Below are 24,813 nucleotides of genomic sequence, written 5' to 3' on the forward strand. Positions count from 1 at the left end.
ATCGATCTGTACGATGCTGAAGGCATTTATACAGAATTAAGTTTGACTGCAGCGGGTGACATTTAAAACCAACTCGAGGAGAAAAATAGCAGAAAGGTATCAAACCACAGGACTTTTATCATCCAGATTCACATCTCCTCTATTAGTCACCAGTCTTGGTGGCTACTCGAGGAGTGCGAGACCAGGAACGGGACCAAAATTTCCATTTTGTGAAAAAAAAAAAGTAATTTATTTTTAACACAAAGTAAAAAATACCTTTCTCAGAAGGTAGAAGGAAAGCGGCTACAATCTGTACACTGTAACAAAAGCGACAATATTCTTCACTTTACATCTACGCCGAGTAAAAAAATATATGCAATATCACTACAATATATACAGAACGATTCCACGGAGCAACGCGAGGAGGAGGAGAAGAAGAAGAAGAAGAAGAAGAAGAAGAAGAAGAAGAAGGAGAAGAAGAAGAACCGTTTCGCAAAATAGAAGCTTTTTCCTCTCTGTTCAGCTGGAGGGCATCCTGCGCCCCAGTGTGGCTCTCCTGCTCTTCCTCCTCCTCCTCCTCCTCATCATCATCATGATCATCATCATCGTTATCACAATGACTATCAGACAGTAACCAGATGGACTAAAAGACGTTAGCCGATGGCAGGGGGAAGCAGACTTCCCCTCGCCAACGAAGGGCAGGGAGAGGCTCCGATCTTACTCGGGGGGGTGGGGGTGGGGGTCGGTGCCTCTAAGTGCTGTGAGTTGAGGTCCGATGGAGCTCGTCTGCCCAGCAGCACAAACCCCAGCGGGCAGCCTCGCCTAGGGGAAGACGCTGTGCCAGTCTCCGGTGGCTTCGGGAACCACCTCCAGGTCCAGCTCGGGCGCCACCTCCACCTGCACCTCGGGGACTCCTTCGCTCAGCGAGACCTCCTGGAGCTGACCTGAGGGGGGGGGGACAAGGGAAAATCGAAGAAATTAGGGAGCAAACGGGTGACTCGGGTTTGAGTGAACCATCATACAATTTCAATATCATTTGATATCACAACCTTTGGAACCCTGCCCTCCATCGACCCAACACACACATCTCTGAAAATCCATGTCTGCCGCCAGACTACACAATAACACTTGGGTAAATTTCTCCTGCGTGCCGCAATGACGCGGCTTTCGCCGGCGATGAATTTGCCCGCAAATAACTGAAGCCCCTGTACAGTGGCGAGCGTAAAAGAGGCGAGGTTGGCTGCCTCTGCTGCTGCAGGCCGTGCAGAGAATTGAGTTTTATGGTGGAAGTCATTTAATTCACTCTCTCTCTCTCTCTCTCCTCTCTTTCTCTCCGCCCATCCGAAACACTTCAAACACATTTTCATTAAGGCTGCGAGCGCACGCACTCTGCAAGACAAAAAAAAAAGAAGAAAAGACACAAACAAACGAGCACCAGGGATTCATTTGAACTTTCTCCTCCTCCGGAACAATGCGCACACCTCGTCTTTATTCCCACCGGAGGCGTAAACGCAACGCTGACGATTGAGACCAGGGCGGCGGCCAAATCTATTGTTGCTCTCTCTCGGCGTATGAGTAACAATAACGCCGCAAAGCCCTTCGGACGGGTTCACTGCGGGGAAAGACAGGAAGCGGCTGCTCTAAAGCCGCCGTCAACTTCGCTTCTGCGGCGCTCATTTCCAGCACATGGACAGAATCCTGTTCAACTTCCTGACATTTACAACTGCGCGATGGACTCGAGCCTGTATCGTCGCGGACGCTGCATACACTCAGACGTACGCTGAAAAGAAGCCATTGTGCAAGTAGGTCCACGGCGAGCGCTGCATGCTACTGCGGTAGCAGTGCACTCAGTGAGGCCATGAGAGCGCCCGGACTGGAGCATCGCGGCGAGGAGAGAGGGACGAGCCGCATCCACACTTTACAGTGCAGCCGTTGACCGCATACACAGGTGGATCAAGTTGTTGTGACTTCCTCCATTGGTTTGTGCATGGAGGTATTATCAGAACTGGATACCGGAAGGGTGCGACAATTTTTTCCCCCAGTGGCCATGCCAGGTACTGCAAAATAAATAAAAAATTCCCATAGACCGCAATACAAAAATAAAGGCCTTTAAAACAGCTGACGGCCGGTCTAGTGACAGTGCTCCTCAATTTATGTTTTTTTTTTTTCGCAACCATTTTTGGCGGTCCCCGCTGGACAAATGATAAAATGCACGTGTTTGCTGCTTGGGCATTGGTCTGCTTACTGCTCCGTCCCAGCGCTACACAGGGTCAGTGGTTTACGACCTTCACCGACGTTCAGGAGCTCTGGGTTGGCGACCGACACTCAGACAGGGCGAGGAGCAGTGACACACACAGCGAGACATGCTTCTCGCACCATCCTACTGAAAGGAGCCAATTGAGGCGGATGAGACATCTAATGATGATGACTCCACCTGAAGGACCCCGCTGCAGGGCTTACATGTCCTGCCTGGGCCACGTGGAGGACGGAAAGGTCCAGGGACTCGCTGCTGAGTCTGCTGCTGCCGTGACCAGACTGAAGATAAGTGGGTAAATATGGAGGAATAGAACATTGGTTCCGGCAAAAAAAAACAACGCACGGGCACAACAACCATCAACACGTGCGGTTGTTTCCCTGTTAAATTGAAATTAGCTGCGTTTCCATTATCCCCAGAATTGCACGAAAGCTAAATATCGTAATAAAAAGCTGGTCACGGAAACACCTGAGCGTATCGATATAGATGTATATCACAAAAGTGTCATGGAAACACTCGCATTTACACTGAGATTTAGCTGTGTCTGCTTTTTTTGACTTTGATAATAATGATAATAATAATAATAATAATAATAATAATAATAATAGTAATGATAATACATTTAATTTATAAGGCGCCTTTCAAGGCACTCAAGGTCGCCGAACAACAGTTAAAAAACAATTAAATAAAAGTCAACGTGATAAAACAACACCAAACAGAGCAAAACACTGACAGTCCGGGATATGCCTGCCTGAAAAGGTGGGTCTTGAGGTGGGATTTAAATGTGGAGACGGAGCACAAGTTTCTGATGTCGCGGGGGAGAGAGTTCCGGAGGCGGGGGGGCACAGTGGCTGAAGGCTCGAGCCCCCATGGTGGACAAAATTGGTAAAAAATTCTATCCCGTTCCCGTTTTGATTCTTCTTGTGAATTTTTGCTCGGCAGAGACTTTTTCTTCAGACGTGCTGGCCCTCAGGGACAGGTAGACGATGTTTTAACATTTAAAGGGCGAGATGATCGACGCGATGCTGGAAGCCAGATCCATGAGGAGCCGTGACCTGGGACGGCAGACGTAGAAGAGAAACACTCGCCGACAGCTCTCGGGAACAGATTGGACAAACCTGGCGCCGTCTGCTCGCCAGCGTCTCGGTCTGACGCCGAACCCGTCTGTTGTTCAGCTGATAACAACAGAGGCGGACGCCGGTGCAGGTGCAGAAAGCTGGGCGGGTGCGAGCTGCTCACCGTGGCCGTGGGACCTCTTCATGTGGTGCTTCATGTTGCTCTTCTGCGTGAAGCGGATGCCGCACACCTCGCACTTGAAGGGCTTCTTGCCAGTGTGCTTGACCATGTGGACCTGCAGTGCGCTCTTCTGGTTGAAGGCTTTGTCGCACTGAGTGCATTTGAAGGGACGTTCGCCTGCAAAAAAAAAAAGAGAAGGAGAAAAAAAGCAGGAGTTAAACCTGTTTTTCCACAAGCACATCCCGCTAATGCTTCTCAACGATCCCACCGAGGAGCATTCCATTCCATTTCTCCTTCCCTCCGGTCACTACCTACTTGGCACTACTAATCAATGCTTGTTTTTTTTCTTTGTCCAACTGACACTGTGGTTTCATAAAAACAGTGACCTCTGTCAAAATGTACACATGTCACTTTATGGTTTATGCATGCAGTTAAATGGTCTTGTATTTTGTCTATTTAGCCTTCTGCTATAGTTGCTGCTTTTTTTTTTAGACGCAGTGTGAGTTTTAGCACTGCAGAAGAGGATTAGGGCCACAAGAAGAGAAAAAAAAATTAAGATAGATTTTTTTCAAGTTTCAAATTCGAGAATCAAGTTGAAATTTTGAGATTAACGTCCAAATTTCGAGAATACAGTTGATGTAAAAAAGACAACATTTTGTGATTAAAATCGAACCCCAAAAAGTCAAAATGTCCACGAAATGTCATCTTTTTTACATCGACTTTATTCACAAAATTGTGTCTTTTTTAGGTGTTTCACAAAATTTTGTGCAGGTTCAGAGGCCGACCTCCACTCAGTGGAATGCATTACGAAATTTGTGGCCAAGTAGTTTTGAAAACATGAAAAAACATGAAAAAAAAAGCTGTCACTCCTAAAATGCAGGTGTTGGAAGATATTTCACCCCCCCCCGCCCCTTGAAACTGAGAGCTTGGCTCCCAGCTGCTCATGAAGTGCTGTCATTTCCTGCCTGTTCATGTTTCTTCCTACAGAAGACACAGAGTCTCGTATCTATATTTGATCTCGTTAATGGGCAGGGAGGGGGCGGGGGGGTGAATAAGAGGACAAAGGTACAATCAGCATCTCCCTCGACGGCATTGACGGTAATGGTCCGACAGAGACGATAGTGAGGCGAGGCATTCAAGGCACGTCACTGCTCACTGGCTAAGTATGTAAATCAGCGGTAGAAGATGGACATAATGCATAGTGTTTGAGTGAAGCAGCTCAGCAGCTCGCACTCAAAATGAAAGGCGACTTGATTTGACTGCGGCTGACGCGTTCTGAAGCGGCCACGAACGCAGAAAGCGCCGGCAGACGAGCTCCTGTCTGCTCCACCGGAACGAGTCGGATGCAGTGAACAAACCGAGTCGCGACCCGCGCAGTCCGACCTCTGACCTGTGTGGGTTCGGTTGTGTCTCTCCAGCTGGCTGCGCTTGGCGAAGGCCTTGGTGCAGGACAAGCAGTTGAAGACCCGGGGCTTCTGGGAGCTGGGGGAGGGGCCCGGCTGGTGCACCCGCTCGTGTTCCTGTGGACAGACACGACCATTTGCATCAGCGCCTCGCTTCCTGTCCTGCTGCGACGCGGCGTAGATCAGAGCCGGCGTCGCTTCTGGCCCGGGAACCTGTCGACTGCATGAGCAGCACAGCGGCTGACGACAGGCTGATCAAAGCCACTGTCTTTTCCTCTCTTGTTGCCTCCTTGTGAACGTCAAGGTTGGAACTATCATTATATATATATATGTATATATATATATATATATATATATATATATATATATATACATATATATATATATACATACATATATATATACACTACCAGTCAAAAGTTTCTATACTGCAGATACTGAAGACATCAAAAATCATGAAAGGTGGCTATTTTGAAGAATTGAAATATATTATTTAATGTGTTATTGTGTTTTTTGACACTACAAGGACCAGAGGCAGGTCTTTGTGGTACACCAAAAGCCATACTTGTATTAAACAGTGAAGATACAAACTAACTTGCAAAGGTGAGACACTTTGTTTGGTAAGATGAACTGACTGTACTGCCAGCAGATTTTCTTCAATACAACCTTTTGTCTTTTATCCTTTTTCTATGTTATATGCTACACAGTAACAATGAAAGCATTCTATCCCACTGTTCTATTACCGAGGCTGAAATTGTGAAAAAATAGAAAATAAAAAAGGTGGTGCCGCAACATTAGTTACGAAACACTGGAACCCCTTTTTGTAATGATAAGACAGATGAACAGGAACAAGTGTTGGAAAAAATAGCGTGCTAATGACACCCACAAGAGAAAAAAGCTCTGTCTTTGTCCTGTTAAAGTGACCGATGTGGAGGAGATGGGAATCACCATCGCTTTTCTCAATTATCATTCATTATTTTAGCACAGGCTTTTTGGCCTGGAATAAGAAAAATATATAAAAAACACATCTTTTATGATTATTTTGTGGATTTTGTTTTTTTCAAAGTCCCTACTTGTGTTAAAAGTGATTACCATCAGACAGTACCAATTCAGCAGAAACTCTTTGATTATCCAGCCAGTCATCATTAGCCACCCGAGAAAACTCACATTTTAAAACCTTGCCTATCATTTTCTTTCCTGCCTCGTGCAAAAAAAAACTGGTGGAGGAGGGATGATTCGTCTTGCCACCGGGACCTTTTCAAAAATGAGAATCGCCGTTTGAGTTCCGTCATCAGAATTTCATCCGCCCCCCGGCACGAAAGCAGCAGCGGCTTCTCCCCCCCCCCTCCCCTCGCCGTTTCCCATGGTCCCGGGGCTCCTGCGCTCGCGTGCTCGGGAGTCTCAGGGCTTGTTTCACGGAATGGTGGCTAGCGCTGCTGCTGCTCCGCGGGGACGGAGGGGGGCACCTCCTCCGCATGTTGGCCCGCTCCCTCAGCCACCTGCAGAACGCTTCGCAGCTTAAGTGGTTTCCCCCGCCCGGAGTCGCCGCATACGAGACCATCCGGGGGAGCTTTGACAGCAAAGGCTGAGAACTTTATGCTACACCGAGAAGAGTCGTTCTAATTCACTCGGTCCCTCGTCGCACAGAAAACCCCCGAGCGTTTAAATGGAGGAGGGCGCACGTCTGCGTTTTTGGTCGATTTCACTCCTAACTGTGCCGTGGGCCGGGGAACTGGGTAGTCTGTCTGTTCGATTGCGGATGCAACGTTCTGCTGGTCCCGGGGTTTGCGTTCACACTCCGTCCTGACAAACAAAACAACGTGACAGACGTGTTCCCCCTCCCCCGCCTGTGGTGGCGCTGCATCAAGACGCACACAAGGAACAAGAAGCCCCACTTGTCTAGTGGTTACGTGCACGTATGGATGCCCGACTGGCATCGTGGTGGCGCTGTGATCCCCCCCCCCCCCCCCCAGTGGCCTGCTGCTGCTGCTGAGGCCGTCCTCCTACCTTCAGGTGCGTGGCTCGCTTGAAGGCCTTGTTGCAGACGCCGCAGACGTGGCAGCGGTCTTTCCCGTGGGCCTGTCTGCAGTGGCGCCGCAGCGAGTTGGCGTTCTGGAACACCTGGTTGCAGTAGTAGCACTGGTTCTGGTTCTCAGCCCCCGACTGGCTGTGCTTCCTTCCCTTGTCATCCGGAGTGATCTGGAACAACGCAAACAGTAGCATGGAACACAAAAACGTGGAAGAACGTGGAAGCGTTAATAAGGAATCCTGTACAGTTTGTTTTTTTTCCCCCTGCTTTTTTCTTTTAGTTAAACAGTCGTAATCTTTTGCCACAGCTGTCTGAAAGAATGTGTCTAGATGTCAGACTGGAGCCAAGTCACTTTTGTCTGACAACATCAGCAGGCATGTCGCGACACATTAAAATTGCAATTTTGTGTGTGCAGCCTTTTCAAATGATAAGAAACAGTCAAAACGCAATGCGCTTCACCGACCGTGCTAAATCGGCTTTTTCACTCCAGCATAGAGACTCTCTGTCCCCCTCCTTTACTTGAAGGAGGACAGCCTGTGTCAGATGGCCAAATAGCCGCTTGTCGTCCTCGAGGGCGAAGTCTCGAGCGTCTGTGCGCGCCTGCGGGGCAGACACTTTCTCTGTCTGCAGCAAATGAATGGTCGCACGAGGGCAGATTGCTGCCGTCAAAAGCCAGATGATGCGGGCGAAGCTGCACGGATACACATCTGCCAGCCAGCTGATTCATTTGGCGGATTTCTTTGAAATAATAAAAGATTTACACAAAAGTGTGAAAAATCCAGAATTTGATCTGATGACGTGACTTGAATGGAAAATATCAAATTATGTCAAATTATGTCAAATTTTAGAACCCATTGTGGCCCACCAGTAAAGGATTTTGCCCACCCCTGCTCTGGATACACACATAAGGCACGGACACTCACGTTGTAGCCGTTGTCCGACGCCCCGTTAGTGGCCTGGGAAGGGTGGCTGACCAGTATCACCTGCTGGCCGGAGCCGCTGGACTGTCCGGACAGACCAGGATCATTCAGCACGGCGGGAAACGTCTGACCCTGAAAGTGACAGGCATTTTAAAATAAGCTGAAACGTGAAGAAGTCAGGCTGCCAATCACTTGTTTGGCCCCCAACAACACATACAATGTTAGTGTTTATTACCTGTGCATTGAGGTTTAGAGTGACGCCGTCCAACATGCCCTGAGTGTCCGTCAGCGTCAGCGTAACGCTGTTGTCGTTGGCCACACCCCCTGGTGACATCACCAGACTCTGGGATGCAGCGGCGTGGGACAGAGAGGTGCTGGCTGGCAGGCTGGACACTGATAGGTAACGGGGAGAAGGCACTGTTATAACACTGTTATAACACTGTTATAACACCGGCATCGGAGATGCAGACCTAAACTGGATTCGATTTGGGAAACTCGTACTTTCATCCCTGGAAAAGGAACAAAGTCCATGTCGGGATGATGGCACATTTACAACCAACGCACCAAATGCTTTCATCATTTTTGCAAAAACCTTGGAAGCCGCTCCCGTTACAGGTTAAAACTTGGTATTAGCACAAACGGTACCACAGAGCAGAGAGTGACTTTCAGAGAGCCAAATCACTGACGGCAGAGAGGCTTTTGATGCGTCGGCGGAGCAGCGTGAGCGCTTGTCGCTCGAGCGCTGAGAGGAAAGTAATGAAGCGATGGAGAGATGAGATGGGGAGTTTGATTAAGCGTTTAACGTGAGGTGCAAAGCAGTCAGCAGAACAATGAGAAGGCCAAGCCTGACTAAACACTGAACCATATTTGCTCCCTTTAAGACACATATAACCAACGCTGCCGCAGAAATAAAAGCAATCAGCGAGTGTTTGAACTCAAACGTGTGGCGTCTCGCGTTTGCCGCGATGAATGATTCATCGCCATCAAGGCGAAACAGCAGGAGATGAGGAGACGGGTGAACAGTGAGATCAAAGTCAGATTGTTTTTCTTTTTGTCGTCGTCATTGGATTTTGTTGTGTGTCTTGGACCACAATTACTTAAGTGTTGCAAATACGAAACCAGAGGAATATTAGAGCAGAAGAGAAGAAGCCAGCTCATTCATCCAGTCTTAGGGAAATTAAATGGGGCTATTTTGTGGCAAATCCCTTAATTAGGAAAACTGGGTTCACCATTACTTAATGATTAAAAGCATGTTTTGTTTCAAATAAGAGCAATAATAAGGCCAACAGCAAACAACAGTAAAGTCTATTCAGTGGTAAATCCTCCTGCATTGGCTGGCAAAGTTCAACTCATGATGCAGATGCACAGCAGGTGAAGTGGTGAGGTGCTTGATGAAGAACAGCAACGGTGCCTTCACTGGCTCGCTTTCTGGTCGGATATTTGGCGCCGGTGCACTCACAACAGCGGCAGGGCGGAGTTTCAATCGACCGTGGTCGTCCATCTGGCCGCTAGTGGAGCCTCATGCTCATGCTGTTATCACGACAACGGTGGGGGTGCATTCTGTGTGTTGCTATGCCCGTTCATTTAGAGGTCCTTGATCAGAAGGATCTTTATCCAATCCTGTGTATTGTCCACGGGATCCATCACTGCCAGTGCAGGTGCAGAGGGTTTTTATCAAATGCTTTGAGTTTAGATACACAGACTCCATCGTTTTTTTGTTTTCAAACTGCATTTTTGTGAGAGACAGTGTGAAATATATTTGAGGCAATAAATGGTGTCTGCTTTGCATCCCGCTTTTCACACGTAGCACGACCAAGTCCTGAAGTTGCGTTAACGCTGCGGCAACATCGTTGTTTTGAGACAAACTAGGCGTCCGCCACGTCCCCCCAGACACTTACAATAAAAGCGTGCAAGCGAAACAGACCGCAATGCTTTGCTTCTGTGTTGAGCGTAATGGGTTTCCACCGAGTGGAATTCATTTTACCTCGGGTGGAGCTCCTGCAACGGTTATGACGACTGGAAAAGGTTGCCGGAGCGATTTCACTCGCGGTGAGTGACAAATCGATTTTTGAGTGAAATACCCCTGAGTCCGCTCTGTCTATTGAGGAGGCTGGACAAGCGCGGCAAAGGGTGAAACAATCTGCGCAGTTGTGCGGAGAGGCACAGGTCGGACTTCAGTGAGGATCTATGTCTTGTGAGACAGAATATCATTGCTTTAAATGTTGGCGCTGAGTTATACTGGGAAATAAAATTTAAAGCAGCGTTTCTCAACTGGTGGGTCGCGACCAAAAAGTGGGTTTTTACATTGGGTTGCAGCTTTGTGGGCGGATTTCAAAACATATGTATTTCATAGAGAAATGTAAAATGCATTTATTTTGCAGGAGGGCCAGCGGTTTTATTTTTGTGGAATAAATTTGGGTCGCGACTTCTTTATAAGGAAAAAAATGTGGGTCCTGAGACTCCGGCAGTGGAGAGACACAGCTTGAAAGGGCTTTCATAGGTCCCACAGGAGTAAAGCCAAAGTTGAATCAAAGACACTGGGGAGAACATGCCGGCTGAATACAGAGGGACCGCTGCATAATACTAATATCTCTGGAGCTTTACTTGGTCATGATTTATATTTCAGTCCTGACCTGCCATTCCACTGTTGGCGGGGCTCTGAGGTAGAAGATGGTCATTGGTGATGGTCAGGGTGGCGCTGGCCGGCTGGCAGTTGAGCGGCGACGCCAGCCGTATGCTTCCATTCATCTCGGAACCGTTTGGGTTGCTGTGCTGGGCCAGTAGATCCTGGCCGCCTGCAAAATGCATGCGACAAAAGAAAAGAATTTAAAGAAACAGAAACGTTCCGGTTGAGTCGAGGAGCTAAAGTGTTGTTCTGCACCTGGAGATAAGAGGAAAGAGACCTGAAATCACTTCCAGCGCTTCGCTTGGAGCTTCGGCACTGTGTACGTGCTTGTTTTTTCAACCGCCTCAAGTGAGAGATAAACAGCTTTATCAACAAAACCCACATGAGGCAGCTCCAACTGGAAAAAACAGCGGTGCTGCGGAATTATATCAGCTTTAATGAAAAACAACGCGGCAAATGGGTGCCACACAATAAACGAAAAAAAAGCCGAGCACCTGCTTTTTTTTTTTTTTTTTTTTTTTTTAAAAAAAGGGGCATGGGGGTCTAAGCAGCACACCTGACTGTGGTTGAGGTCCCACGTGCAGGGTACAAAATGTCCCTGCCATTAAGCAAGTAGCTCACATTCCTGTTGGTTTGACTCTGTTTTGAGTCGGTGGGTGATTGGCTAATTAGCCCCTGATTGGTAACACCTGCTGATTGTACAGAGGGCAAAAGTATGAAGACGACGCCCGAAACGCCGAGCTGATTATTGCACTGATTGCAGAGCGACCGCACAGGGAACGGCACCTCCACCTGCTACTGAGGGCTCCTGTGTTGATTCCATAAATAGAGCAGAAAATGTACCGATGTTTATTCGTCATTCAAGACCGTCCAGCAACAAAAAACAATGGAAGAACAGCCCGAACTGTTCCCAAATGGGAGGGGAAATCCACCTCTCGGTTGTCACAGTGAGATTGCAAATGCACGACCCTGAAGGATGAGACGTCACTGGGAAGGGAAGTGAACGAGCTTTCCAGTGATGCCAGATTCAGAAAAGATCCAAAAGGTTCGACTGACAATGCAATTAAATGTATTAACAATGTTAATGCAGTGTATTCCACCATAATTGCAATATTTCCAGTCAACATTTAATTTGTATATACTGTTGATATCGAGTTTGTCTATATCTGGTCTGTTTATGCTATATACACTGTTCATACTGTTCATACCTATAAATGCCTGTACATACATTTACTTGTGTGAACCTTTATTTAAGTTTTTTTTAGCATTTTTATTATTTTAACATTAATTATTTAGGCTTACACCGGGACCTGAGTCCTAATTTCAAAAGTTCCTTGAATCCTTGAATCCTTGAGCTCAAGTGTCAGCTCTAATAGACTTAGACAGGATTTAATTTGCTGCAATAGGTTGCAAATAAAGAGACGTTTTAACATTGTGTGTGTTTCTGTTTCACCCTCACCTCAGTGAGAAATGAATGAACATGCAGGATGATGCTGACTGTTTGTTATACTCATTGAACGCGTATGAATAGAAACAACGAGGTTATGCTACAGGGCAGTGTCTTTGTCTCAGCATTTCCCTTTATTGATCGACATCCAAAAATGTACAGACCTGATATGGTGAGAGTGATCTCCTGAGGGTTGGCAGCGGCACCACCGGAGCACGAAGCCGAGGCAAAGGCCTGAGTCAGACTGGAGTTATTGATCGTCAGCGTGATCTCCTGTCCGCCTGCGCCTCCCGTGATCATTCCGGAGGTGCCCATGACGTGGCTCAGATCCTGGGAACCTGAGGAAGGGAGGGACAAGGGGTCAGGCCGGTCGGCTCGCACCTGAGGGTCGCCGCGCCTTGTCGTCCCGGTCGCTTCGCCGCGTACCTGTGTGGTCCGGCTCGGACAGACCGGCCATTGTGACCTGCGCAGGTGTGATGGTGGAGGGCGGCAGGGCCAGGCTGGTCAGCGGGTGGAGGACCAGGTTGGCCTGCACCGAGGGGTCGGTGGCCGACACCAGCTGGCCGCCCGACACCAGGCCGGCGTCGACACTGAGGGGTTGGGAGAGGAGGCCGCCCTGTTGGAGGGTCTGCTGGAGCAGCGCCGGGTCGATCTGGAAGAGAAGGTGCTGTTTAAGGTAAAGGTGTAGGAAAAAAGGGGGAGTGTGGCTGAGAGGACAAGGAGATTGGATCTGGTAGAAAAGTACTGAGAAAATGACAGAAGGATGAGATTTTCCTTCATTAGTGGTACACAAAAAAATTCCAATTCCAATATTTGATGTGTTTCTTTTAACTTGAGGTTTTACATAAGATTCCTCACATTTAAAGAACTTAATGGGAAATGTAACCTTTACTTTTTAAGCACGACTTTCAGCTAATTAGACGACATGCAAGTTGTGCTTACGCTGTTGAACTGTGTCTCTTTTTTTGGAGGAACAAACGTTTACCAATGCACCTGACATTTTCACCCCAGCACTGGATTAAACGTCACGAAAATTTGCGCATCCCTGCTGTCAGCTTCTTACTTGAAAGAAGCATCATGAATGCCAATCAAATTTTTTGGTGGGCCAGTGCGTCGCAGCACAATTTAAAAGATTTAAACTTGAAGAAACAATTAAGAAGTCTTTGAAAATTAATATTAAATGACTTAAAATATTTCTGTAATATATGTTGGTTATCTGTTGGGTAATGGGCCTCAGGCCAATCTATAATTGCATAATGAGGGCATAAAACATAAACACAACGCTAATTTTGTGCCATTAAAAGTTTGCAAGATCACAAATAAACAAGCATTAGTGGCACAGCACAAATTACAATAGTCGTTAATCATAGTAACGGTAAATATCTGCATTTTGCAAATGACGGCCAAGTGTTAATGGCAAAGTCAGGGTCATGAAAGAATTCCAGGCAGTTGGTGAGAACCAGATATGGCAGGAAGATGACGTAACTATGACAGAACTGATGAGCGGCTGTGTGTGTGTGTGTGTGTGTGTGTGCGTGTGCGCGCGTGTGCGTCACCTGTAATGTGATGTTGTTGATGTTGCCGGTGTCGATGCCAGAGATCTGCACGTTGGGGCACACCAGGTTAGCGGGTGTGAGCTGCAGGTGGATTCCATCCAGAGTGGTCAGGCCATCAGGGAGGGAAACTGTCAGGTCCCCTGCAGCTGCAGCACCAGGACGCACAAACAAACACAAACAGACACGTTATTGTCTGGAGAGCAGGAGAGACGTCTAATGTGAAACTAAGAGTGAAGAGGAGAACAGGTGAAGCAACGCAATCACAGAAAATCCAAAGGCTGAATCACACCGTCATGTTAGAAGTAACTACACCTGCTCAGCGGTTATGAAATGCTCTTTTCATCCGCCTGCACATTTACATGGGTTTAAAACAAGTAATGTAGCGACTTTTGTCGAATCTTCAGAGTGTTTCTTCGGATTTGTGTAGCAAGTTAAACCAGAGTTGATGAGCCAGCTTTTCACTTTTTCCACTTCCCTTGCCGAGCAATAAAATGATGTGAATGGACGCGGGCCGACCGACTGGAAATAATAATCCTGCAGTCTACAAGCTGAGAATTTAGAGGCACATTTCGCCAGCGCTGGCTCATTTCCTTCTCTCAGACTGAGATAGGTTGAAGCTCATTTCCTGCCCGTGTGCCGCTGGGCTCCATAGCGACGATGCCTTCTTCTGTGCGAGTCCCCGGTGCCTTACCTGACATGGAGGCGGGCAGGATGGCCTGTCCCACCAGCCCTGGCTGCAGGAGACTCTGGTCAAACTGTCCCGTCAGTACTGGGTTGGCTGGGAGGTAAATGTTGGGGTCGGAGTTCGCCGTCGGCAGGAGACCAATGGATTGAAGACCTTCCGACGCCGCCGGCTGCTGCTCCTGGTCGGCCGCCACCGCCTGCACCGCGCCCTGACCACTCTGACCGGCAGACGAGGCGGAACGCTTGGATTTGATTCGCTCGCTGTTCGGCCGGAAGTGGAATTGGATGTGCGTTTTCCGGTGGCCGGAGGTTCTGAAGCGAAGTTCGCAGAAGGGGCATTTGAAGGGCTTGGAGCCGGTGTGGAGGCGCATGTGCACCTTCAAGCTGCCTTTTGTGGAGAATGAGGTGTGGCACATGTGACAGCTGAACAGCTTTTGGCCTGCAAAGATGACAAAGATTGTTGGTGGAGATTCCAAAGATACCGGCATTGGAAACATTTCAAACATTATTTCAAAATGTTGCTCATTATTCAAATTAAATTTGGGTCAATTTTTTCAAAACTCCAGAGTGAGATAAATGCAACCTGTGTGTGTCTTCACGTGGCAGTCCAGGGTGGATTTCACAGTAAAAGTCTTGCCGCATTCATCACACTTGTAGGGTCTTTCTCCTGTATGGATCCGAACGTGCCTACAAATTCAAAGGGATGGATTTAAAAAAAAAAAGAAAAAAAATAAAAAAAAAAAAGAGAGCCTCGTGCCCTATTATTATATTTTGCCCGCCTTTTGCCAATTATTATCTGGCATTCGGCCTTGTGTAAATTGCTCAGAGCTTGACCTTCTGACGGCGGTGTCGAGGAAAACCTTATTGCCTCTAAAGGTCAAGAACTTTCATTAAACGTGCATATTTTACGTGTTAACCCGGAAAATGGTAAGTGGGGCGCGATTATTGGTACTTCGACCACCCAGTAATTGTGTTTTACAAGGGGTGCAAGGGGCAATCGCTGTCCCAGCGAAATATTTCGATGAGGGCTTTTTTTTCTCCTTCCTGTACCTGACAAGATCGCTGGGCTTTTTGAAGCTCTTGGGGCAGAAATCGCAGCAGTTGGCAAACTTTGGTTCCGTTTCGAGCTCGACCGCTCTGTCTTTGATCTCGCTGATTCGGTCCCTCTCGGCCGCCGACTGGGACAGGATGCGCTCCGACACCGAGGCCTCCTCGCCGGGGTCCTTCGCCAGCTCGGCCGTCTGCTCCTCGGTGAAGGTGATTATTTCCAAGCCTCTCCTCTTTGACATCTTTTGGTCGGGGTCTTCGTCTTCCTCCACGGCGTCTTGGTTGTCGAGGTAAATGACTGGAGAGGAAAAGAAAAAAAAAAATCATTGCCATAACGTGTCTGACGGTTTAAAAGCAGGATCTCAACTCAAGTCCTTCAACCAGCGGTGCAGAAAATGAGATTAATTCCTGAATAAAGGGACGGAAACGTTGCTTTTTTCCTGCACGATGACAACGTATTCAAGCATTTTTCGCTCTTTATTCATCTTCCTACTCTGATCGTCCATGGAATGCTCCTTCTTCATGTGCTTTTTACACAGCAGGCTGCTCCTGAAGCTCTCGTCGCACACGGAGCACTTGAAAGACTTGGCGTGGATAATCATGTGGCGGTTAAGGCTGCCGTTGGTGGTGAAGGACGCGGCGCAGACGTTGCACTTGAAGGGCTTCATCCCTGCGCGAGAGGCGAGAATTAGAGGGGCGGCGTTGAAAGCTACATTTACAACATCCTGCGATGACGACTGATGAAGACGGTGCCCGAAGCAAAAGAAAAAGAAAAGCTGATCCATTACTGTGATACCACTAATATAATGTCTTTCACTCCTAATGTTCTTTTATAGTTAATGGAGTGGGGGGAAAAAAATCCTGAACTAGGGCATTTTATCAGCACAGAACAAAGTAATGAGGGATTACACATTGTATTCCTTTAAAAAAAACTGATTTAAATGCGTGAACAATCCATCCATTTCTCGTCAGCAGCGAGCTCACCTGTGTGCGTGTTGAGGTGGGACTTGAGCACTCCGGCCGACACAAAGGAGCGGCCGCAGAGGTGACACCGGTACGGCTTCTCTCCGGTGTGGGAGCGCACGTGCTGCTTCAGGTGGCTGGACTTTTTGAAGGCTTTACTACAGTAATTGCATCTGAAATACACAGAGGAAAAAAAAAAGGCTCCAAATATTGCAGTTGTGGCAGTGTTGGTGCAAAACTGCAATCTGCATCACTGACGCCACCTAAAGCAAAAATGATGCCGCTCCTTGTCCAGAGCCCAGCGCGAGCAAATGTCATTTAAAAAAAAAGCTGATTTAATTTAATTTTAATTGTTATATTTTGTTGCATTTGCGGTTATGACAAAACCGTCAAAAATCAAGTACCTTGGCATTTACTTTATCATATTTTATGTATTATCTATTACTAACACCCTAGTTAGTGTTCCTCCCATAAAAAGTAACATCCTCATTTTTTTTTATTAAAAAAAAGTTTTAAAGTAAAATATATAGATCTGTGTTTTTTCATTGTTTCCGATTTTTCCCATTCTCTGTGAGAGCATCCCCAGAAGGGAAAAGCACAACAAACTTCACCGGTGCTTCATAAATAATAAACAAAGGCAGTGCTGGACCAAAGCCTTTTTTTATTTATCACCCGGTTCAGTCGGCTGCGATTCTCACCAGCAATCTCTGCCTTGTGCTCTGAGAGAACATTGGCCGGATCTTTGCAAATCAACAAAACAATAAAAGCGGCGCAATAAATAAGGAGTCGGCAAACAAATGAGAATAAACGAGTCACCTGCGTCCCCCCCGAGGATCACCGGGCACAATTCAGAGCAATCACGTCTAAAAGGCTGTGTGGGCGGAGCCTCTGGAGTGACCTACACTCTGAGCCCCGGCGCTGTTCTCATCATAACGTCGCCGTGCGGCTGCTGTGCTTTCTTGAAATACAACTCGACTGCGGACTCAGCCGACAAAAACGCGAAGGCCGGCAGAAGATTTACTGGTGAATGTGAATTGCTCTGCTGAGACAACGGGGAGAGTTTTATGGCGCACGAGCCCTCCAGCCGATGAATCACCCAAAAGTGCTGAAAAATGGTCCGCGACGCTCGGTGAACACGGATCTAAAACGTCGGGGTGACAGTCAGAAATCACCGCAGAGTGATGGAGGTGTGGACAAAGCAGCAGGGAGCCCACGACGGCGCGCACACGCACGCACGTGCGCACACACACACACACACACACACACACACACACACACACCTGTATGCTCTCTTGCTGTTGTCCTCACTGTCGTCCTGGTAGTCCTGCGCCTCAGGGGTCAGCTGGAGCTCACCTTGACTGTTCTGCTGAAGAAGCCCATCTGTCTGGATAACAAAAGACGAAAGGAAAATCCATCACAGTGCAAGTCCGCCCGGCGTTTGGCCACAGAATTACAGCCGGATTGGCCGTGGCCCGGTTCAAAGGTTCACCGCTGGACACTGCTAGCTGGCCAGTACCCACTCTGATTCGTGTTAGCTTTATGCTCCAAAACAAGATTTTTTTTTCAGGGAAGAACCCAGTCTCAGTCGGGCTCTGTTATCCCGAGAAACTGCTCGTCAAGATCTTTTAGGCCATCTGCTATAAGACTGTGGGAGTGAAACCTTTGCACGGATTAAACTAATCATGGATTGTGCCATCATTCAGCACAACTGATTGGAACTCTGTTGGTCCGCTGATCTGATTTGATCTTATTACTTACGGGATGTATTGCTTTCGCATATCGTCAGAGGCAGTCACAAGTGGCCTCCTTCATAACTGCACTGAGTTTATTGCTGTGTGCATGCATTCAATGTTTGTTAGTGTATATTATATTACATGATATGTGTGTGCCGTGTACGGCTTGGTGTCCCGCTGAGCTGAACTGCCCTTTGGAATGAATAAAGTTGTCTCAATGTAAATTCAAATCAATTCAGAACAAACAGACTGAAGGACCAACTTCTTTCTGGTGCCAGTAGAATGATAAACAACACTGTAAGAACATTTTCTTTGGATTTGTGGCCTGTAATGCATATAAATAAACATTTGAAAAAGAATCCTACAGCACCTGAATGTTAAGAGCTGACAGCTGAAGCTACTCATACTCACCACCTCAGCAGTTGACACGTGGAGCAGGTTTGGGGGGTGATAGCTGGACGACAGGGCCTGAGACTCCAGCGTGCTGGAATCCTGCAGCTGCTGGACGGTGGAGAACTGGGAATGATTGTAGCTCGGCTCAGCGACCGTGAAGCCTAGAGAAAACACAGACAGGCTCATCACTTTGTTAGGTAACTGATTAGGAGGAAATGCTGGCTGTGACTTCACTACTTCGCTTTTTCAATGGGGATATGATCGTTTGGCAAAACCCTCACTTGAAAATTGAAAAAAAAATCAAAATTCTCACGCTTAACTCATTCTACATAGAAAATCTAGACTTTTTTTCCATTTTTTTCTCTGCACAACACAAAAATACCAAAAAAAAGCAAGGATGGCATTGGCCATGACAACCGCTGCTCTTAGACAAAAACAAAATATTATTAACACAGCACATCCTAGGGGTGAGCTGAACTGAGGCAACAAAGAAAGTCTTTTAAAGTCTTTGAATTTTGATGTTTTAATACATTTTCGAACATCTTCAAGTCCCTTAAATGTGCATCCAAAAGCCAAACAACGGCAACTTTGACTCTATCTGAAGTTGAAAAAAAAAAAAAAATCAAAGCTACCCTTAAACAAAAGGACCCTAAAATGACTAAATTTCAGCCTCATTCCTGACATACACAGAAAAGGAATAACGATGATACATGGAGAGAAAGAGAGACCGGTGCCTGAACGAGGATTGTTATCAATGTGCAACACTACAATCTGCCGGCAACAGGTGGCAGGCACTCGGAAAACAAGTTTTTATGTCGCAAAATCTCAGGCTGAGGGGAATACGGTGGGATAAAAGTTGGTGAGGATGAGAACTGAGACATTAGAGTATGAGGCAGCGGCAGATGGAACGTGCAATAAAACCAAATGAAGTGTTCTGTTTTGTCGTCAGAGCCGCAGAGAGACTGACATTTGTCCACAAACTGAAACCAGAAACTGCTGCCTGTTTACACAGCTTGAAGGATTCAAACATTTAATTAACAGTACAGAGTCCTGAACATTGTGCCACTGAAGAAATTATGACAACAGAGGACAAAGAAGGTGACTTATTGCACACTGGCCAAACTTCTTTATCATTAAACAACAGTGACATTGTGCTGGCGTTTGTACCTTGAGTCAGGGTTTGCTGGTCGAAGGTGGGCTGCGGCAGCGCCGGCGTTTCAAACTGGCTGATGTTTTGAGGCAAAGCGTGTTGGGTGGTCACAAATGAGTCTGGCAGCAGAATGACAGGGAAAAGAAGAAGAACGGCAACACAGGAGGTCAGTCTGGGATTCACTGTCCATCACAAGCTTTTGGTACTTTTGGGACAGATTCACAACAAGGTCACATTTTATAGTCGCTTTGCAGGGACGCTGTTAAGACTTGGCTTGTGGCTATGTATTGAAAATCATTGGTATGCAGAGTGACCTTCAGTTCATACACTATTAAAATGTTATTAAATATAAATAGTGGAGGTGGAAAGCACTGGGGCTGCAGACAGGATGAGCATTTTAAAAAAAATGATAATAATTCTACGATAGTGAATCAGTATGCCGAGTCTCTGTTATATCTTTTTACTAAAAACTTTTAAGTTATAACTTCATTTTCACTGGTCATTTTTTACTCACCGTTACCATATATTGCGGATGAATATGTTTTACCTTCTCCTTGCACAAGAGCCTGGTCAGTCAGTGGCGCCTCCAGAGTCACCGTCTGGGTCCCGTTCACCACTTCCGCCTCACTCAGTCCCAGCATGCTTTGCTGCTCCGCCGTGGGAGCAGGTGGCTCCTCTATTTCCACCTGTACCTCGTGAGCCACGGCCACTCCACCCAGAGGGTCCTCGGCAGACTGCGGCTGCAGCTGCTGGGCCAGCTCGTACCTGCCGTCGGCAGAAAGAGAAAACGCACAGTCCTCAGCTCGGCGGTTTTAAGCTGCGTCGACTTCGGCTGAGATTAATTGGGGATTTTGAAGGAGAAACAGCGCCATCAAGTGGTTGCATTATAGATTGCAGCATCTTTCGCTCCCTCCCGCCCTGATCTTGCCAGTGAACTACTGTGGCCTGCGCACCCAAACCTGGATGCCTGGTCCACCTGCTCGGTTGATTTATTTAAAGACACGAGCAGTTGCTGTAATTATGAAACGCGCCATCAGGCGGGCTGGATTGTCCACACCGGGCTTCCTTAGAAATATGATGGTGCAAGATGGCAGCTAACTGGGAGGAAGACCCTTACTGCTCTCTACATATTCTTGTATATAGACTACCAAAAGTTTGAAAAGTTTCTTTTACACTTTTATTGTTCCCTACATAATTCCATGTGTATTCAGACGTAGTTTTGATGCCTTCAGTGAGGAACTGCAATGTCAATGGTCATGAGAATGAAAGAAAAGACATTAAATTCATAGGGTGTGGCCAAACTTTCGACTGGTACTGTATATATTAGCACCGCTCTAAGGGTAGGAAAATTGAATTACCTATTGTTGTATTGCGATTACACACGTCTATTAATGAATTTATGGGCAATATATTAAACTTTCACCAATGTATAAATCATAAATCAAGCCAAATATTACACAGTGGACGCTCGACTTGATCTTCTTTAAATTTATCCCTGCACGGAGACAAACCTGTGTGTCTTCATGTGCTTCCTGCAGTTGGGCGACGACTTGAAGGTCTTCTGGCAGTAGGGGCACATGTACGGCCGCAGGTCGCTGTGAGTGGTCATGTGGCGCCGCAGGCTGCCGCTGGTGGTGAACGTGGTGTCGCACATGAGGCACTTGTAAGCTTTCAGGCCCGAGTGGGTCCTGATGTGAGCCTTGAGGACGCCGGACGAGGCGAAGCCCCTGCTGCACTGCACGCACTTGAAGGGTCTCTCCCCCGTATGGGACCTGGAAGGGGGGGGGGGGGGGGTGAATGGAAAAGAATGAACAGCTCTGTTTTAAACAACAGGCTGAACAACAATTTTTTTTTTTCATAATACACACACAGTACACAGCGGAGCACAGCCGTGACAGAGAGAGAGAAAGTGCAGCAGTTTGATGCATGGCGTGTTTGCCTATACCTAAATATATTTATGCGTGGACAGGCAGATATAGATCCTCCGAGGTGCGAGGCGGCGGCAAATAAGAAAAGCAGAGACGCTTGGCTGGAGGTACTGAGTAGGTGGCGTCTCCAGAATTTAAATGGACCCCGTCTGCATTAAAATGCTGACAGTCTGTCGCACAGCCAAGGCTTTGTGTTCAACCCATAAAGATAAATCAGAGCATCAGGCCTCAGGCAACTTCATCATCGCCACCGACGTTCCCCATCAGCCAATAACCGCCGCTTCGGTGGGGTCATTTACACACGACGAAGACAATTCAAAGTGGGTCAACGCTTTTTTTTCCCTGTTGCTTTGCAACCTTTACGTTGTGTTTCAAAGAAGGTCATGTACCGCTGGTGGAACTTTATCTTTTTTCAAATGGCATCAATGGAAATGTGTCACCTGGCAAAGTGATTCTTCAAAGTCATCATTTTAACAGCACATTACTCAGTACTTAACCTTCTGCAAAAAATGATGAAAGTGGAGTGTCTGGGTTTCCCATCCTGTCTGCTCTAACGGCACACAGCCTCCTGATGTCAATGAACATTGAGGTATGACTAACTGGCTAAGAAAACATCAATTCTCTCGTTCTTGGATCAGGTTGAGAGCTTGAGGATTTGATCCTTCGCCCCCTTAAACACTCCATTAAATTCCAAGGTGCAGGTGGATCCACTCTGATGGAATCTAGTTTAAGGCATCTTGTAATGCTGAACCTAGTTTCTCTTTTTTTAAGCAGGAAATTTGTCCTCGCTTTGGAGAGAGGTTTTCAAAAGTAAGTGGGGGCCAATGCAATTAGATTATCAAGAAAGAAAAGCTGCTAAATTGCAGAGTTCTTTTTTTTTTTTATTCATTTTAGCCTGGTCTGCAGGGAACTGCACTCGGCCACCTCCTCTTCTCCCTTATCAACACAGAACTGGACACGTTTTCCTAAAAATAATTAATTACCGCCGCAGTTTAATCAGTGAATATTTCCCTGATTAAACCGTAATCAATCATTTTTTTTTTGTTTTTGTTGTTAATTTGTTATTTTCAAGAAATAATCTTCAGCGATATAATCATCAAAGAAGCCACACAGACAGACTAACCCTACAAGTACAACCAACCGGATAATTCTAACCTACAACCTTGCAGGAAGGAAGGTTGCCTCCAGATACTGCGTATTGACATGCATACAAATTACGACTAGTTGAACATTTCACGTTGAAAACTCAGGCAAAGTCGGGTTCAGATTTGATATCACTGCTCTTGCGCTTGACTGGCATGAGAACAAAGAAGCCTTACCTCACGTGCTGTTTCAGGTGGCTTGACTTCTTGTAGGCCTTACTGCAGTACTGGCACTTATACGGTCGGTCATTTCCTACTACTTCCAGATACTGCTGGAAAGCCAAGCGAGGGTTCTGGGATGGGATGAGGCCTATTAGGTGTAATGTGAACAAATAGCACGTGAACATCGCGAGCAGAAAAAAAAAGCATGTGAAAGAAAGATCAAAGGCAAAAGGGAACGCCTCCCCCTTTTGGCCCTCACGTGCGCTGAAATATTGGATTTATGATTTATCGACCTCTATTATGTGTCACGTGCTCTTACCAAAGTCTGTGATGAGGATGGGCTCCTGCAGGGGAATATCAGGTAGAGGTAGGTTACTCTTGGACACTTTGGCTTTGTTGCTTTTCCGGGGAAACTTGTGTTTCTTCTGCTGCGAGTTCTTGAAGTGAGAGGCGATGTGTGTTTTCCTGTGACCCGACGTCCTGAAGATCTTGTCGCAGTGAGGGCAGGGGAAGGGCCGAACGCCTGCCGTGAAAAAAAAAAGCTCTTTAGAGGGACACTGGCGTAGCAAGCGAGTCAGGCTGATGACGGCACGTGTCTTGCTTGGTCCACAAAGAAAAAAAAAAGCTATGAAAATGCAACATCTGTCCGTGCATGATATCCCTAAGCCAGTGCAAATAAGAAATATAAACCTTGAACAGAAACAGAGGTCAAATGTTACAGTCTACAAGTCAGTGACTACAAGGCTGTGCAGAATTTTTATGTCAAATGTTCTGGTACCTTGGCACGAAGCAAAGCAGCAGATTGATATGTAGACAAAGCTCATCTTAGTGCCAAAACACATGCAAACTTGACCGATCACCTGGCACGCTAATTTGCATAGATGGATAGATAGACGTACTTGATTGATCCCATCCTGGGAAATTACACTTCCTTCATTAATAAAAATTAGATTGAACTAATGAGCAGGTGTTCAGTCAATGAACTGTTGCGCAGTTATTGGCTCTTTTTTATTTGTTCTAGAGTTAATGTCTCTCAATGAACATGAAAGAAAAGCTCTGCAACCACCACTAAAGTTGGTTAGATTCTAAGAAACAAGCTGCGTAATTCAAATTAACATGTAGTCAATCATAAAAGGTAACAAGGTGCCAGGAATACTAAAAGCAATGAGGGCTTTTTTTTATAATTGCTTTTCATGCATTATTTTTTAATTCATTCATTCATCTTAATCAATTTAACTCTCTTATCTCGTATATATATATATATCCTAGATGCATCATGCTGACAAGATCTCCTGCCTCCATATCATGAGAGGACAAACAGAGGAGGCAAAAAAAAAAAATAATAATTGTTTGATCCATACGCTGCATTTTACTTCAAGTGTTCCCCTCTGTCTCCAAGTGGACGTGCATCTCACCTGTATGCAGACGCATGTGTACTTTCATGCTCCCAGAAGTGGAGAAGCACTTGAGGCAGGATTGACACTCAAACGCCTTGACGCCCGTGTGCGTTTTCATGTGCGCCGTGAGGGTGCTCTTGACAGCGAAGGCTCTGAAGCACTGTTTGCACTTGAAAGGCTTCTCGTGGGTGTGGATGCGGATGTGGCGCACCAGATCGCTGGGCTTCTTGAACTCCTTGGAGCAATACGGACAGCCATGCCAGCGGACGCCGTTCTCCTCCCTGATTGAGCCTGAGAAAAGCAGAGGACGATGAAACAGCTGGCTGGTGCAGTCGGTGAGTGGCTTGGTGTAGTAACTACACGATATTTTTAAATGAAAAATCTATCTATCTACCTATCTATCTATCTATCTATCTATCTATCTATCTATCTATCTAAATCCACCATGCATCTGTGATCTAATGAATTGCACTACAAATCAGTCTTCCAATTTATTTCAGTGCAGTCAGCAACTTTTACCCTCATGCACTGTGCCATCCAGCTCGGAACTGGATGTTTCAGCAATACAACGTGTCTGGCAAACTTTTAATATCAATATTGGAATTGTGCAAAAAACAAAAAAAAATCACGACTATGACCTGTGTGTGTGTGTTAATGATAGCTGAGTTTATTGAAAAGTATTTTCATTTTATGGTGCACATAATAGTGCAGCCACACTGTGTGTATTTCTGCACATAAAATCATTCAGAATTGAGCTAATAGTG

At 46.5% G+C, this 24,813-nt stretch overlaps 1 protein-coding gene across 5 annotated transcripts in view; it reads right to left on the reverse strand.

Annotated features, from left to right (window-relative positions):
* Positions 1-213: 213 nt before the first annotated feature.
* The window catches only part of znf236 (zinc finger protein 236), a 37,227-nt gene continuing 12,627 nt past the window's right edge, over positions 214-24,813 (reverse strand). For 4 of the 5 annotated variants that reach the window (XM_076012916.1, XM_076012913.1, XM_076012915.1 and 1 more), the window contains 23 exons: positions 24,068-24,340; positions 22,972-23,175; positions 22,668-22,800; positions 20,932-21,192; positions 19,968-20,185; positions 19,438-19,539; positions 18,289-18,431; positions 17,425-17,528; positions 16,166-16,317; positions 15,675-15,851; positions 15,185-15,479; positions 14,718-14,821; positions 14,142-14,573; positions 13,451-13,596; positions 12,321-12,546; positions 12,059-12,232; positions 10,455-10,616; positions 8,057-8,214; positions 7,825-7,953; positions 6,880-7,071; positions 4,860-4,989; positions 3,473-3,646; positions 214-923 (listed from right to left, as the gene is read on the reverse strand). In XM_076012916.1, the coding sequence (XP_075869031.1) occupies positions 802-923; positions 3,473-3,646; positions 4,860-4,989; positions 6,880-7,071; positions 7,825-7,953; positions 8,057-8,214; positions 10,455-10,616; positions 12,059-12,232; positions 12,321-12,546; positions 13,451-13,596; positions 14,142-14,573; positions 14,718-14,821; positions 15,185-15,479; positions 15,675-15,851; positions 16,166-16,317; positions 17,425-17,528; positions 18,289-18,431; positions 19,438-19,539; positions 19,968-20,185; positions 20,932-21,192; positions 22,668-22,800; positions 22,972-23,175; positions 24,068-24,340 (4,211 nt within the window). In that variant the 3' untranslated portion in view covers positions 214-801. The remainder of the gene's footprint in view (positions 924-3,472; positions 3,647-4,859; positions 4,990-6,879; positions 7,072-7,824; positions 7,954-8,056; positions 8,215-10,454; positions 10,617-12,058; positions 12,233-12,320; positions 12,547-13,450; positions 13,597-14,141; positions 14,574-14,717; positions 14,822-15,184; positions 15,480-15,674; positions 15,852-16,165; positions 16,318-17,424; positions 17,529-18,288; positions 18,432-19,437; positions 19,540-19,967; positions 20,186-20,931; positions 21,193-22,667; positions 22,801-22,971; positions 23,176-24,067; positions 24,341-24,813) is intronic. The other variant, XM_076012917.1, reaches the window with a different exon arrangement.

Source organism: Nelusetta ayraudi, unplaced genomic scaffold, assembly GCF_046127955.1.
Source record: "Nelusetta ayraudi isolate G7.1 ecotype Tasmania unplaced genomic scaffold, CSIRO-AGI_Nayr_v1 ptg000136l, whole genome shotgun sequence".
In the NCBI taxonomy this organism is placed as follows: Eukaryota; Metazoa; Chordata; class Actinopteri; order Tetraodontiformes; family Monacanthidae; genus Nelusetta; species Nelusetta ayraudi.